The sequence below is a fragment of the Ovis canadensis genome, chromosome X (genome assembly GCF_042477335.2).
Source record: "Ovis canadensis isolate MfBH-ARS-UI-01 breed Bighorn chromosome X, ARS-UI_OviCan_v2, whole genome shotgun sequence".
In the NCBI taxonomy this organism is placed as follows: Eukaryota; Metazoa; Chordata; class Mammalia; order Artiodactyla; family Bovidae; genus Ovis; species Ovis canadensis.
This window is the reverse complement of record NC_091727.1, coordinates 143,013,348-143,030,295: the sequence shown is the minus strand read 5'-3', so window position 1 is coordinate 143,030,295 and position 16,948 is coordinate 143,013,348. Positions and strand designations below refer to the sequence as shown.

The 16,948-nt window shown below is 37.1% G+C and overlaps 1 protein-coding gene across 5 annotated transcripts in view; it reads left to right on the top strand.

The window, feature by feature from the left end:
* The window catches only part of FAM133A (family with sequence similarity 133 member A), a 41,438-nt gene extending 24,736 nt beyond the window's left edge, over nt 1-16,702 (top strand). For all 5 annotated transcript variants that reach the window (XM_070291132.1, XM_070291131.1, XM_070291128.1 and 2 more), the window contains exon 4: nt 13,739-16,702. In XM_070291132.1, the coding sequence (XP_070147233.1) occupies nt 13,842-14,594 (753 nt within the window). In that variant the 5' untranslated portion in view covers nt 13,739-13,841 and the 3' untranslated portion in view covers nt 14,595-16,702. The remainder of the gene's footprint in view (nt 1-13,738) is intronic.
* The last annotated feature ends 246 nt before the right edge of the window (nt 16,703-16,948 follow it).

Below are 16,948 nucleotides of genomic sequence, written 5' to 3'. Positions count from 1 at the left end.
CAAAGTAAGAACCTAATTAATACTCATGATTTATACTGATACAGTGAACAAATCTCCCATACAAAATAATTTAAAATATTTTATGTAGCTATTTCCCATTAAGGAGGTAGAGCATAAATCTCCATTACTTAAGTGTGGATTGGACACATCCTTTCAAAGAGTACAGTATGGAAACAGAGTATGATCTTGCAGTGGAAAAAGCTGGCAAACATTCACTACCTCAGTCTTGTGATCAACATTAACATCAATGATAAGTCATCTTCACATGTACCCTCAATGTAATGCAGTGAGAATAGTTCTTGACTTGTGTTCTTTCTTCCAAGAACTTGCAGTCTAATTCTAAACATGAAAAAAAAAAAAATCAGACAAAGCCAAATTGAAGAGTGTCCTGAAAAATCAACATCTGATCAATACTCCTCACAACAAAGAAAATTCTGAGTAACTGCCAGTCTAGAAGAGCCTGGGAGACATGATTAATAAATGTTATATGGTATACTGGATGGATTCCTGGAACAGAAAAAGGATATTAACTTAAAAACTAAGGAAATTTGAATAAAGAATAGACTTTAGTTGATATGAACGTGTCAGTATTGGTTCATTAGTTGTGGCAAATGTACATAGTAATGTAAGACATTATCAATAAGAAAACTAGATGCAAAAGATTCTTGCAACTTTATTATAAATCTAAAGATATTCTAAAACAGAAAGTTTGTTTTAAAAAACATTTTACTTCATCATCATAAAAGCTAAATAATAACAATGATTTGTTTTTCTGAATATAAAATCCAAAATATATTACTATATTAAGAGAAATAAGAGAGTGAAGTACTCATTTCTTTAAAATAAACAATTATCTAAAATTTATACTTAGCCTTTCTTTTCCATTTTATATGTTGTATCTGCAAAAGTTTATTGCTGCTCTACACTTTCTGGTATGATCATTAAGATATTAGAGACTCATCTCTTGCCATTTGACAATTCTGTAGACAGAAAACGAGGCAGTATTTCAGATTCTACACCTTTTCCCTGGAATGATAAATGTGCCATGACACAGCTATGCTAGAGGGAATTCACCTGAAGTGAAGGCTTTTAACATAGCACAGCTTTGTATCATGTTGATTCCAGTCAAAATAAAGGATAATTTCTCCCTCAGAACAGTCATGTTACCAACTAGAATAGAATGTGTTGTTGCTTGAGTTTTATTTGGAAGAAAGATATCATTTTATATATACTTGCTAAAACTAGTATTTTCAGGAAATTTTCAAGTATCATTAACGTCCCCATAAACCCTCTATTTTTTCTTATTTGGCCTGTGAATTCCATAAAACTGTGATGATCCTCTATATTATCCGTCGGTGTGAAATAGCAGAACATAATGAAAATTAAAGGTATTGGTAGTATATATGTATGTATATACGTGCATATGTCATGCAGTCAGTTCAGTTATCAGATGTGTCTGACTCTTTGCGAACCAATGGACTGCAGCACACCAGGCCTCCCTGTCTATCACCAGCACCTGGAGTTTGCTCAAACTCAAGTCCATTGAGTCAGTGATATAATCAAACCATCTCATCCTCTGTCATCCCGTTCTCCTGCTGTCCTCAATCTTTCCCAGCATCAAGGTCTTTGCAAATGAGTCAGTTCTTTGCATCAGGTGGACAAAGTATTGGAGTTTCAGCTTCAGCATTAGTCCTTCCAATGAGTATTCACGATGGATTGCCTTTAGGATGGACTGGTTGGATCTCCTTGCAGTCCAAGGGACACACAAGAGTCTTCTCCAACACTGCAGTTCAAAAGCATCAATACTTCAGTGCTCAGCTTTCTTTATAGTCCAACTCTTACATCCATACATGACTACTGGAAAAAATAAAGCATTGACTAGAGGGACTTTTGTTGGCAAAGTAGTGTCTCTGGTTTTTAATATGCTATCTAGGTTGGCCATAACTTTTCTTCCAAGGAGTAAGTGTCTTTTAATTTCATGGCTGCAGTCATCATCTACAGTGATTTTGGAGCCCCACAAAATAAAGTCTGACACTGTTTCCGCTGTTTCCCTATTTCCCATGAAGTGATGGGACCAGATGCCATGATCTTCGTTTTCTGAATGTTGAGCTTTAAGCCATATTTTCACTGTCCTCTTTCGCTTTCATTAAGAGGCTTTTTAATTCCTCTTCACTTTCTGCCAGAAGGGTGGTGTCATCTGCATATCTGAGGTGATTGATATTTCTCCCAGCAATCTTGATTCCAGCTTGTGCTTCTTCCAGCTCAGCGTTTCTCATGATGTACTCTGCATATAAGTTAAATAAGCAGGATGACAAAATACAGCCTTGACATACTCCTTTTCCTATTTGGAACCAGTCCGTTGTTCCATGTCCAGTTCGAACTGTTGCTTCCTGACTTGCATACAGATTTCTCAAGAGGCAGGTCAGGTGGTCTGGTATTCCCATCTCTTTCAGAATTTTCCATAGTTTATTGTGATCTACAGAGTCAAAGGCTTTGGCAAGCAGAAATAGATGTTATTCTGGAACTCTCTTCCTTTTTTTGATGATCCAGTGGATGTTGGCAATTTGATCTCTGGTTCCTCTGCCTTTTCTAAAACCAGCTTGAACATCTGCAAGTTCATGGTTCACGTACTGGTGAAGCCTGGCTTGGATAATTTTGAGCATTACTTTACTAGCTTGTGAGATGAGTGCAATTGTGCAGTAGTTGAGCATTCTTTGGCATTGCCTTTCCTTGGGATTGCAATGAAAACTGAACTTTTCCAGTCCTGTGGCCACTGCAGAGATTTCCAAATTTGCTGGCATATTGAGTGCAGCACTTTCACAGCACCATCTTTCAGGATTTGAAACAGCTCAACTGGAATTCCATCACCTCCACTAGCTTTGTTCATAGTGATGCTTTCTAAGGCCCACTTGATGTCACATTCCTGGATGTCTGGCTCAAGGTGAGTGATCATACCATCATGATTATCTTGATCATGAAGATCTTTTTTGTACAGTTCTTCTGTGTATTCTTGCCAAGTATTCTTAATATCTTCTATTTCTGTTTGGTCCAGACCATTTCTGTCCTTAATCGAGCCCATGTTTGCATGAAATGTTCCCTTGATATCTGTACTTTTCTTGAAGAGATCTCTAGTCTTTCCCATTCTGTTTTTTCCTCTATTTCTTTGTATTGATACCTGAGGAAGACGTTCTTATCTCTTCTTGCTATTCTTTGGAACTCTGCATTCAGATGCTTGTATCTTTCCTTTTCTCCTTTGCTTTTTGCTTCTCTTCATTTCACAGCTATTTGTAAGGCCTCCTCAGACAGCCAATTGGCTTTTTAAATTTCTTTTCCATGAGGATTGTCTTGATCCCTGTCTCCTGTACAATGTCATGAACCTCCGTCCATAGTTCATCAGGCACTCTATCTATCAGATCTAGGCCCTTAAATCCGTTTCTCACTTCCACTGTATAATCATAAGGGATTTGATTTAGGTCATACCTGAATGGTCTATTGCTTTTCCCTACTTTCTTCAATTTCAGTCTGAATTTGGCAATAAGGAGTTCATGAACTGAGCCACAGTCAGCTCCTGATCTTGTTTTTGTTGACTGTATAGAGCTTCTCCATCTTTGGCTGCAAAGATTATAATCAATCTGATATCAGTGTTGACCATCTGGTGATGTCCATGTGTAAAGTCTTCTCTTGTGTTATTGGAAGAGGGTGTTTGCTATGACCAGTGCATTCTCTTGGCAAAACTCTATTAGTCTTTGCCCTGCTTTATTCCATATTCCAAGACCAAAATTGCCTGTTACTCCATGTGTTTCTTGACTTCGTACTTTTGCATTCCAGCCCCCTATAATGAAAAGGACATCTTTATTGGGTGTTAGTTATAAAAGGTCTTGTAGGTCTTCATAGAACTGTTCAACTTCAGCTTCTTCAGCATTGCTGGTTCAGACATAGACTTGGATTACTGTGGTATTGAATGGTTTGCCTTGGAAATGAACAGAGATCATTCTGTCCTTTTTGAGACTGCATCCAAGTACTGCATTTCAGACTCTTTTGTTGACCATGATGGCTACTCCATTTCTTCTGAGGGATTCCTGCCCACAGTAGTAGATATAATGGTCATCTGAGGTAAATTCACCTATTGCAGTCCATTTTAGTTCACTGATTCCTAGAATGTCGATATTCACTCTTGCCATCTCCTGTGTGACCGCTTCCAATTTGCCTTGATTCATGGGCCTAACATTCCAGGTTCCTATTAAGTATTGCCCTTTACAGCATTGGACTTTTCTTCTATCACCAGTCACATCCACACCTGGGTGTTGTTTTTGCTTTGGCTCCATCTCTTCATTCTTTCTGGAGTTATTTCTCCACTGACCTCCAGTAGTATATTGGGCACCTAATGACCTGGGGAGTTCCTCTTTCAGTATCCTATCGTTTTGCCTTTTCATACTGTTAATGGGGTTCTCAAGGCAATAATACTGAAGTGGTTTGCCATTCATTTCTCCAGTGGACCACATTCTGTCAGACCTCTCCACCATGACCTGCCCGTCTTGGGTGGCCCCGCAGGGCATGACTTAGTTTCATTGAGCTAGACAAGGCTGTGGTCCTAGTGTTATCAGATTGACTAGTTTTCTGTGATTATGGTTTCAGCGTGTCTGCCTTCTGATGCCCTCTTGCAACACCTACTGTCTTACTTGGGTTTCTCTTACCTTGGACATTGAGTATCTCTTCATGGCTGCTCCAGCAAAGTGCAGCTGCTGCTCCTTACCTTGGACAAGGGGTATCTCCTCACTGCCGCCCCTCCTGACCTTGATTGTGGAATAGCTCCTCTAGGCCCTACTGCACCCATGCAGCCACCACTCCTTGATTGTGGGGTTACTCCTCCCAGCCGCCGCCCCTGGCCTCGGGCATGGGGTAGCTCCTTCCGGGTACCACCCCTGACCTCGGACATGGGGTAAAGTCTCAGAGCTATTGCCACCTATTTACAAAGATTTTTCAGATGAAGTTCCTATGTCTGTGAGAGAGAGTACGTTGCCTACAGTTTGACATATCATTAAAAATTGAATGAAATGATTTGTAAAATAGAGAGGCTCTTTAAAGTAACTAGCTTTGGTGATAGTGACAATTGAAATTAAGACTGTGAAAGATCAAAATATGCTTTTAATTAATTTGAATTCATATTGACTTTCACCTGAGCATGTTCAATGAAAAATGCTGTTGATAAACTCCCTTTTAACATGGAGAATTGGATATGATGACTGGTTTACAACAGCACAGTAATGTGAATATATGCATTGCATTTGACTTTTCCTTTTCACCTTGGGGCCTTAGCATCTGATATTCCTTGTGACTGGAACATACAGTCAACTTTGGCTCTTTTATTACTCTTTTACTCTTTAATCACCTTCATTTGCTGCTGCTGCTGCTAAGTCACTTCAGTTGTGTCCGACTCTGTATGTCCAAATAGAGGGCAGTCCACCTGGCTCCTCTGTCCCTGGGATTCTCCAGGCAAGAACATTGGAGTGGGTTGCCATTTCCTTTTCCAATGCATGAAAGTGAAAAGTGAAAGTGAAGTCGCTCAGTTGTATCTGACTCTTAGCTACCCCATGGACTGTAGCCTACCAGGCTCCTCCATCAATGGGATTTTCTAGGCAAGGGTACTGGAGTGGGGTGCCATTGCCTTCTCCACGCCTTCATCTGGCTAGCTCTAATTTATCTGTCAAGTCTCAGATTACATGTTAATTTTATGTTAGTATCTCAGATTTGACCTTCTATTCTAAATTAGTTCACCTATTATCCATAGTGACCTATGCTTTTCCTTTATCATTCTAATCATGATTATGATTAAAACTCACTTGTTTGATATTTGTATAATGACTTTTACCTTTACTAGATCATAGTCTCCATGGAATATAACATAGTATCTGGTGCATAATAGATGATCAAAAGGGAGTTGCTATAAAAATGAATGAACAGATAATTGTTATAACATTTAGATTACCAGCAAGGCTGTTACAATTTGTATCTAATATTTATATAAATTCAGCATACTTCATACAAATGAATAGAGATAAAGAAAATACAGTTTAGCTTCTAAAATAGAAACAGAAAGTAAGCCACAGTACTTTTAAGACAGAGTACTTGAGTAGGAGACTTTGTTGCTGTTGTTATTATTATTATTATTATTATTATTATTATTATTATTATTTCCCACAACACTTGTATGGTATTATTCCAAATTGCAATTATTTTTCTCAAAACTCCTATGCTATCTCAACCTGTCAATCTTAGTAGATGATCTTGGCATGTATGATTGAGTGAAAATGAAGGCTCTTATTTGAGAAATGCTTCAAATTTTCCCCTTTCATCTTCCCTGTCACTAACAAAAGAAAAAAAAAACTATGCCCATACTCTTTATTCTTTTCGTCTGCTCTTTCAAGAAGGGAGTTCCTCCAACTATCCCTTTGATTCCTCTCTGTTTCCTCTATGGCTTTGCCACAAAGAGTTATTGCCTCTCTTTCCTGTCTTCTTTAAAGTCTTTCTATTTAAACATTGTCAGCCTCTGAATATGTTCAGGTTTCTTCTATGATAAAAACAAACAAGAGTAAAAAAATATTTTTTGAAAATTCTTCATCTATCTTTGGGCTTCACTGGTGGCTCAGCTGGTAAAGAATCTGCCTGCAATGAAGGAAATACAGGTTCAGTCTCTGAATCAGGAAGGTCCCCTGGAGAAGGGAATGGCTACCCACTCAAGTATTCTTGCCTAGAGAATTTCATGGACAGAGAAGCCTGGCAGGCTACACTCCATGGGTCTGCAAAGAGTCAGAAATGACAGAGCAACTAACACATACCCTAAGTCTCTAATTTCTCACCTCCAATTTACTCTTTAACCCTCTGTCATCTGGTCTCTGCCCTAACTAATTGAAATTGTGTTAGCAAAAGTTGCCAATAATTTCTTCACAGTCAAATATAATGGACATTTTCAGATTTTATCTTATTTGACCTATTTGACTTAGTATAGTTGTCCATAACATCATTTTTTTCTGGATTTTTTAAAAGTTAAACTTAATACCTGCTGATTGTAAAAAAATATATAAATAGTATAGGAAAACTTACAAAAGGAAATAATGCTTTCTCATATGCAGAGATAACCAGTAGTTACATTGGTGAACTTTCTGTATGTGTGTACTATAATTCATACAACCTGTTTGTTATTGATGAACATTTAGGTTTTTTCCTCAAATTTCTAAATGAAATTCCTCAAGTGAAATTTATGAATCTTTAAGGATGATTGCCCTCACCTTGAAACTTTACTCTCCCCACTCTCTTTCTGTGACCTTACTTTATATTCTGATACTGCTGTAGCTCTTTCCACTCTGGCTAATTTTCTGATGTCTTCTTTGTAAGTTTTACTTTCTCTGCCAGCCCCTTGTGTGTTTTTCATTTGGACCCAGTGCTCAAACCTTTTTTCATATGAAATCTTCCCTCAAGGTAATTTAATTTTCTCTCATGACTTTAGCCATCACACAGTGACTGCCAATCCTGTATCTCTAACTCAGGTCACATTCCAGAGTTTTATCACCCATACATCCAATTTCCTACATGTAGGTTCATTCACATGTTTCAAGCTTTATAAATCTAACATTGAACCTAGAACGTTACTCAAAGTCTATGTCATTTCCTATAGTATCCAGTCATTGGCCTTTTATCTTGTCTCACCAGCCAGAAAAGGCAGAGGAACCAAAGATCAAATTGGCAACATCTGTTGGATCATAGAAAAAGCAAGGGGATTCCATGAAAAAACATCTACTTCTGCTTCATTGACTATGCTACAGCCTTTAACTGTGTGGATCACAACAAACTGTGGAAATTTTTTTTAAAGAGATTGGAATATTAGACCACCATACCTGCCTCCTGAGAAACCTGTATGCAGGTCAAGAAGCAACAACTAGAACCAGACATGGAACAACAGGCTGGTTCCAAATTGGGAAAAGATTATTTCAAGGCTGTGTATTGTCACTTGCTTATTTAACTATTATGCAATGTACATAATGAGAAATGCCAGGCTGAATAAATCACAAGCTGGACTCATGATTGCCAGGAGAAATATCAACCACCTCAAATATGCAAATGATACCACTCTAATGGCAGAAAGCTAAGAGGAACTGAAGAGCCTCTTGATGAGGGTGAAAGAGGAGAATGAAAAAGCTGGCTTAAAACTCAACATTCAGAAAACTAAGATCATGGCATCCAGTCTCATCACTTCATGGCAAATAGATGTGGAAAAATTGGAAATAATGATAGATTTTATTTTCTTGGACTCCAAAATCACTGTGGATAGTGACTGCAGCCATGAAATTAAAGACTTTTTGCTCCTTGGAAGGAAAGCTATGACAAACCTAAACAGCATGTTAAAAAGCAGAGACATCACTTTGATGACAAAAGCCCATATAGTCAAAGCTATGTTTCTTCCTGTAGTAATGTTACGAATGTGAGAGTTGGACCATAAAGAAGGCTGACCACCGAGGAATTGATGCTTTCACAATGCTGAGAGTCCCTTGGATTAGAAAGAGATCATACCAGTCAATTCAAAAGGAAATCAACCCTGAATATTCATGGGAAGGACTGATGCTGAAGCTGAAGCTCCAATACTTTGGCCACCTGATGTGAAAAGCCAACTCATTGGAAAAGACTCTGGTTCTGGGAATGATTGGGAGCAGGAGGAGAAGGGAGCGACAGAGGATGATGATTAAATGGCATCACCAACTCAATGGATGTAAGTTTGAGCAAACACCGGGAGATATTGAAGGATAGGGAAGCTTGCCATCCTGCAATCCATCTGGTGGCATAGGGTCGGACACTGAGTGACTGAACTACAACAACAAGCCAGAACCTTGCCCTAGATTCTTTTCTCTTCCTCATGCTTTGTATCTAATTGCTCATTAATTCCAGGAGAATTTCCTTAGTATGGATGATATTTCCCCCTTTTTCACCCATAATACCACTGTTTTTATTTCAGACTCTTTTCTTATCTGTATGAATACCTGAATTAACCTCATTATCTTCAGGTTTACCTACCTCCAGCTCATCTTTCATACTGTAAGAAATTGTCTCTTAAATAATCACATGTGATCATATCACTCTCCTGCTTAAAATAGTCACTATCTCCCCATTAGCTTCATTATAACTCTCATAGAATAAATTAAAACTTCAGCATCTCATTCAAATCTTTTTGAACTGGTCTTTGCCTGTCCTTCTAGATGATATTAGGACTAAGTTTCAAGGAACTGTAATTAGAATGGATTATGTGGAAAATTCTGAGAGATGGGAATTCCAGACCACCTGACCTGCCTCTTGAGAAATCTGTATGCAGGTCAGGAAGCAACAGTTAGAACTGGACATGGAACAACAGACTGGTTCCAAATAGGAAAAGGAGTACGTCAAGGCTGTATATTGTCACCCTGCTTATTTAACTTATATGCAGAGTACATCATGAGAAATGCTGGACTGGAAGAAACACAAGCTGGAATCAAGATTGCCAGGAGAAATATCAATCACCTCAGATATGCAGATGACACCACCCTTCTGGCAGAAAGTGAAGAGGAACTAAAAAGCCACTTGATGAAAGTGAAAGAGGAGAGTGAGAAAGTTAGCTTAAAGCTCAACATTCAGAAAACAAAGATCATGGCATCTGGTCCTATCACTTCATGTGAAATAGATGGGGAAACAGTGGAAACAGTGTCAGACTTTATTTTGGGGGGCTCCAAAATCAGTGCAGATGATGATTGCAACCATGAAATTAAAAGACGCTTACTTTTTGGAAGAAAAGTTATGACCAACCTAGATAGCATATTCAAAAGCAGAGACATTACTTTGCCGACTAAGGTCCATCTAGTCAAGGCTATGGTTTTTCCAGTAGTCATGTACGGATGTGAGAGTTGGACTGTGAAGAAGGCTGGGTGCTGAAGAATTGATTGGCTTGAACTCTGGTGTTGGAGAAGACTCTTGAGAGTCCCTTGGACTGCAAGGAGATCCAACCAGTCCATTCTGAAGGAGATCAACTGTGGGATTTCTTTGGAAGGAATGATGCTAAAGCTGATACTGCAGTACTTTGGCCACCTCATGCGAAGAGTTGACTCATTGGAAAAGACTCTGATGCTGGGAGGGATTGAGGGCAGGAGGAGAAGGGGACGACAGAGGATGAGATGGCATCACTGACTCGATGGACGTGAGTCTGAGTAAACTCAGGGAGTTGTTGATGGACAGGGAGGCCTGGCGTGCTGTGATTCATGGGGTCACAAAGAATTGGAGACGACTGAGTGACTGAACTGAACTGATGCTATTCCAAGTGTGCAGTAGTGGAAACAACCACCAATTGAATGTGAACTAAAATCCTTAAAGGCATTTGATGATCAAATATGGGAAACAATGATATTTGACAGACCTTTGGGTTCCAGTAAGAACGAAAATGACAAAAATACCCAAGAGAACTGAAGAGGAGGGACAGTAAGTTAACACAACAAATAAAATCCAGAAACTATTACCAAGAGTCACTGTAAAAATCTGTGGCATTGAGCTTATGGTGGGTAGGTATATTAGGTCGACTTAAAGGGTCAAATTCAGGATGGAGAGTGACAGAAAAATCTGTGATATATCTGATCAGCTTTCTCTTCAGACTTTGTGTTGGCTTCCTTACAACTATAGGACAAAATCTAAGATGTTAAAATGACCTAAGAAGGCCTCTATGATCAGGCTGTTTACTTCCTATGCAGCCTTACCTCCTGCTACTGCCCTCTTTCACTTTAGGCTCCATCAACACTAAATACGGTGATCTTTCAAGTCTCTCTTTTTTTTTCACGTTTTTTTTTTTCCAGGTAAATCCAAATTTTATTTTTTAAATTTGTTCCAAGTTTACACTTTATTTATTTATTTTTAATTTAAATTTATTTATTTTAATTGGGGGCTAATATCTTTACAATATTGTATTGGTTTTGCCATACATCAACATGAATCTGCCACAGGTGTACACGTGTTCCCTATCCTGAAACCCCCTCCCACCTCCCTCCCCGTACCATCCCTCTGGGTCATCCTAGTGCACCAGCCCCAAGCATCCTGTGTCATGCACCGAACCTGGTCTGGTGATTCGTTTCTTATATAATATTATACATGTTTCAATGCCATTCTCCCAAATCATCCCACCCTTTCCCTCTCCCACAGAGTCCAAAAGACTCTTCTATACATCTGTGTCTCTTTTGCTGTCTCGCATATACGGTTATCGTTACCATCTTTCTAAATTCCATATATATGTGTTAGTATACTGTATTAGTGTTCTTCTTTCTGGCTTACTTCACTCTGTATAATAGGTTCTACTTTCATCCACCTCATTAGAACTGATTCAAATGTATTCTTTTTAATGGCTGAGTAATACTTCATTGTGGATATATACCACAGCTTTCTTATCCATTCATCTGCTGATAGACATCTAGGTTGTTTCCATGACCTGGCCATTATAAACAGTGCTGCGATGAACATTGGGGTACACGTGTCTCTTTCTATTCTGGTTTCCTCGGTGTGTATACCCAGCAGTGGGATTGCTGGGTCATAAGGCAGTTCTATTTCCAGTTTTTTAAGGAATCTCCACACTGTTCTCCATAGTGGCTGTACTAGTTTGCATTCCCACCAACAGTGTAAGAGGGTTCCCTTTTCTTTATACCCTCTCCAGCATGTACTGCTTGTAGACTTTTGGATCGCAGCCATTCTGACTGGTGTGAAATTGTACCTCACTGTGGTTTTGATTTGCATTTCTCTGATAATGAGTGATGCTGAACATCTTTTCATGTGTTAGCCATCTGTATGTCTTCTTTGGAGAAATGTCTGTTTAGGTCTTTGGCCCATTTTTTGATTGGGTCGTTTATTTTTTTGGAATTGAGCTGCAGGGGTTGGTTGTATATTTTTGAGATTAATTATTTATCCATTGCTTCATTTGCTATTATTTTGTCCCATTATGAAGGCTATCTTTTCACCTTGCTTAGAGTTTCCTTTGTTATGCAGAAGCCATGTATTGTTTCTTCTGCCTAGAATGTCCTTCAGTTCCTCATTTCTTCAGTGAACTCCTATTTATTGTTTAAAACCTTGTACTGACATCACCAACTTCAGGAGCCTTCTCTGAACACACCTCTCTCACAGAGTTACCCATCCATCAATCCACTCATTTGTTTGTTTATTATTGAGAAATATTTATTGAGTACTTAGTGTGGACCAGATGCCGTGTAAAGTACTGGGAACATCATGGCTAGAAGACAGGCCAAATGTGACCTTTACCCTTCTTGGCCTTATATTTAGAAGTGAATATACATATGCATATGCACGTGAACACACATGCATCACACACACACACACACAAATACACATTCAAATAGATAAAGAAAATAATCATCAGTTTTTTAAGTGCTATGAATAAAAAAGGCAAGAAACTGTTATACAGAATAATGAGTGTAAGGGATAGATACAGAAGCAACATAGTATAAGGTTGACCCATGTGAAATTGCTAGTATTTGAGTATTTTTGTTCCACGTAATTGGTGATTTTATATAGTTCAACCTAATAGTTGCCTTTCTGAGGAACTGACTTTAAACTTAGATCTGAAGATGAGCTAAAACTGGCTAAGGTGGCTAAGCTTGAAGCTTAGCATGTTTCAGAAACCAAGAGAAAACTGAAAAAGATAGAATTGAGAAAACTGTTGAAATGTAAGAGCTATAAGCAGGACAGATTGTATTGGATCTTTATAGGAATTTGGATTGATTTTCATTGAAGTATAAAGCGACTAGATTATCTTAAAATCCTTCTGATTTCAGTGTGGTACTGAAAGGGAAGAGAATAAGGGCAAAAAATAGGGCTGTCAAGAAGTTGATATCAAGAGGCAATATAATGTTGTGCTAAGTGTGCAGGGTTTGCCCTCATGCTGCCTTGATTTAAATCCTGGTTTTACCATTTGCCATTTATTATGTCACTTTATGCAAGTTACTCAAACTCTCTAAGCTTCAGTTTTTTCATTTGTATCATAGGATAATAACGGGATCATCTTCATAGAACGTTGATCTATGACTAACCTCTAGATTAGTCTAGAGACTGAATAAGATTATCCACTGCACAACACTGAGCAGTCCCTGGCATCTAATAGAGATTAATAATCCAATAACAGGTGACAGTACTTGCACTATTTTGATGACAGCATATTTGAAGAGAAGTGAACAAACATGAGACCTCTTGTTGTGGGGGTTTAAGCAGCAAAATTTATTAATGAATTGGATATGTGAATTGAGGGAGAAGGATTTTCAGGCATGACTCCTAGGTTTCTGTCAAAGAAAGGAATGGATTGTGTTGCACTCTACTAAAATGAGGAAGGTCTGCCTGGTACATTATTTGGCTACAGAAATTTCTCTTTCATTATACCATATAAGGCAGAATGAAAGAAAGAAAAAAGGTAAGTACCATATAATATAAAAATAAATAGTTATTTAAAATTTAGATAATAGAACCCTACATGAGATATGAAAAACAATTTATTTTATATTTATACCACAATGTCTAAAGCATGTAAAAATTTTGTGTATATATTATTTTTTCTGAAACTCTAAGATTTTGTAAATCTTTTTACCATACTATGTGATAAACAGTGAACAATTAAACTTATGTGCTTACTTTGTCTTATATTAAAGGCGTTTTGTAATCATTCCATCTGCTTCTCTCACAGAATGGAACCTTCTTGGTATACCAGCAGATGAAGAATTTAAGGAGGGTGTCTATCTTTATTCTCTTTAGCAACTGAGAGTCTGCTCTGGGAACCATCAGGCACCATGGGTAAGCGGGACAATCGGGTGGCCTATATGAATCCTATAGCAATGGCCAGATGGAGGGGCCCATCTCAATCTGCAGGCCCAACAATACAAGATTATCTGAATCGACCAAGGCCTACCTGGGAAGAAGTGAAGAAACAATTAGAAAATAAAAAGAAAGGCTCCAAGGCATTAGCTGAATTTGAAGAAAAAATGAATGAGAACTGGAAGAAGGAACTAGAAAAAAGCAGAGAGAAATTATTAAGTGGAAATGAGAGCTTATCCAAAAAAAGAGACAGAAAGAAAAAGAAAAAGAAGAAATCTTGTCGGTCTTCATCTTCTTCTTCATCAAGCACTGATTCTTCAAGCAGTTCTCCAGATTCTGAAGATGAGGAAAAGAAACAAGGAAAAAAGAGAAAGAAAAAGAAGAACGATTCATACAAATCATCAGAAAGTTCTCCATGTGATTCTGAATCAGAGAGCAAGGAATCTGTAAAAAAGAAAAAGAAGTCAAAGGATGAAACAGAGAAAGAAAAGTGTATTAGAAGTCTCAGCAAAAAAAGAAAGAAGACTTGTTCTGAGGATAAACCTTTATCATTGGAGTCCTCATCAGAATCAGATTATGAAGAAGAGATGCAAGCAAAAAAGAAGAGAAGACGTGAAGAGCAAGAAAAAACAACAGAAAAAGCAAAGAAGAAGAAGAAGAAGAAACAGCACAAAAAACATAGTAAGAAGAAGAAAAAGAAATCAGGTTCAAGTCACAAATCAGGATAGTATGAAGAAAAAAAAAAAAAAAGGAAGATTTACCTGTTGAAAAAAGCAAGGAAGGTCTATAGGAAAATTCAACTGTGAGTGTTATAGCATATTTACCAAAATGCATGAGTTCTCCTGTGTTAGTAGAATTATTCCTGGACTTTGTTGCCAGTCAAATGCCACTGTGCCAGAAAGGGCCTTAATTGTTGCCTGCAGCTTAAATGTAGGGTTTTGTTTTGTTTACGTGTTTTTCCCTACACTGGCTAGTTTCTCTGAGAGCTAAAATCGTGTTGTCATACTAGTGGTTAAAATGTTTAGAATTAAATTAAATGTTTTAGATGATAAATAATTCTGACCAAACAATGTATCTAATGTCAAAAGTATCTAATTTGGATACATCTTTAAAATGTATTCAGAAATATCCAGGCAACAATACCTTTTTGAAGCATAGACTTAACATTAATGTCTCAAAATATTTATGTTTGAAGAGTAAAATTTAGTTTATTTTTCTTTTCTCCATAATAAACTTTTGTTTACATGGGGAAAGGGCTTGTGAGGGGAAAATAGTTTGCTATCACTTTGGCGAGCTGAATAGTGTGCCTTTGATACTTATACATCCTATTTTTGCTAGTGCAGCAGCCATTCTCTTCTTATTTAGTAATGTATGCTGCTTCACATGAACAAGAAAGACAGCAACTTACTGTATATGTAAAACCCCAGTTTTATAAAACTTACCTCCACTTCAACAGTACTGAATAATATTTAGAGTGTTACATGATTTGAATTAACTTTGATACCCTTTGGAGGAGAATCATTTTAAATAGACCTGGTATTTTTTTTTATTAATAAATCTTTATCCTGAAATGTTCTGCATGTTTTATGCTATTAAGTTTTGATTATCCAGGGATGTTCTATATAATCAGTAATCCTTTTTTAATATGATTTATGCCTATGGTACAAGTTTCAAGTTTTTAATTTACTAATTTTACTATATTAATTTTATTACTGTGTTTGATTGCATACTTTCCAAAATATTTAGCATGTAAAAAGAAGGTTATAAAAAATATTTAATGCCTTCATATTGAAGCTGGTTTACTGTAAGCAAGTTGAGTGCCAGACCTCTAGTATGCTATATGTCTTGTTATATAAAACTACTGCCAGAATCTTAGTATGCTGTTTAAACATTTGCTGTCTTAAGCATTAATTTGAATTAAAATTGGAGTTAAATTAGGAAATTATAGTTTGTTTCATATTTTACTAAGATTTGGAGTTTGTTGCCAATTCATGTTTACCACTAAGCTGAAATAAGTTGAAATTTATTTTTGCTTTACATATTTTATATAAGAGCAATATGAATTATAAATTGATGCCTAAAAACACCCATTACAGAGGATGTGCTAATTGTAATGTCATATGTACAAAGTATTTTGGCATGAGGAGAGAATAGATAGCTATTTTTTTAAGTAGGTGATTTTATGTCAGCTCCCTTGTATCACAAGTAAAATTATTATAAAGATAGAAAACGTCTGGTAGATAAATATCATATTGACTCCCCAAATTTTTGCAGTGTATACATCAGAATCTCTCAGTAACATAATTGGAACATTATAATGCCTTGTTAGGTCAAACTGAAGCTTCATAACTGTAGCTGTTTCCTAAAACATAGCTATATCTATATGCCAATAAAAACTATTATATTTAAGGGATATTTTTATCCATATAGAGTTTTCAAAAATTATTTTTTATTGAAATATTAAAAAGCATGTATTATTTGTAGAATGTGGCAAAGACATTAACAACTATCAAATATCTATGGGCTCGCATTCATTTCCCAGCCCCTTGTAGTTAGGCAATGTCATTTATTACTTCTAGCAGAGGGATTACAGAGAGATTGTTAACAAAAGTGATGTTTCATTTCAGTACCGGTACAGTAAAAAGTCTTGTGTGACCCTCCAGCTCTCTTTACCTGTCATGTGGACCTGAAAGCAGTGTGCTCCAAATAGTGTACCTACAAGATGGATGCAACCTGTATCTCTAAGTCTCTGTAAGGGACCTGCCCTGAAGAGCTGATGGACTTGGTGTGAATGTTTTGAGTGTGAGAAATAAACTGTTATGTGTTAAGCCACTGAGATTTTTGGGTCTTCCTTTTCATTACTGCAGCAATCAACTATTGTATTCTGAATAGTAACATACAACTCTAGAATGTCTGTTTCATTATTTACATAAAATACCTCACTTATTTCTATCACATCTTCATGTAGTCAGCAGAATGATTAAAAAGTAATCATTTATGCCATAACAGAAGGAAATGTTATTTTATTTGCATTGGTTTTTATGTAATGACTGAAGAAGAGGGTGGCCTAGGATATTTCACA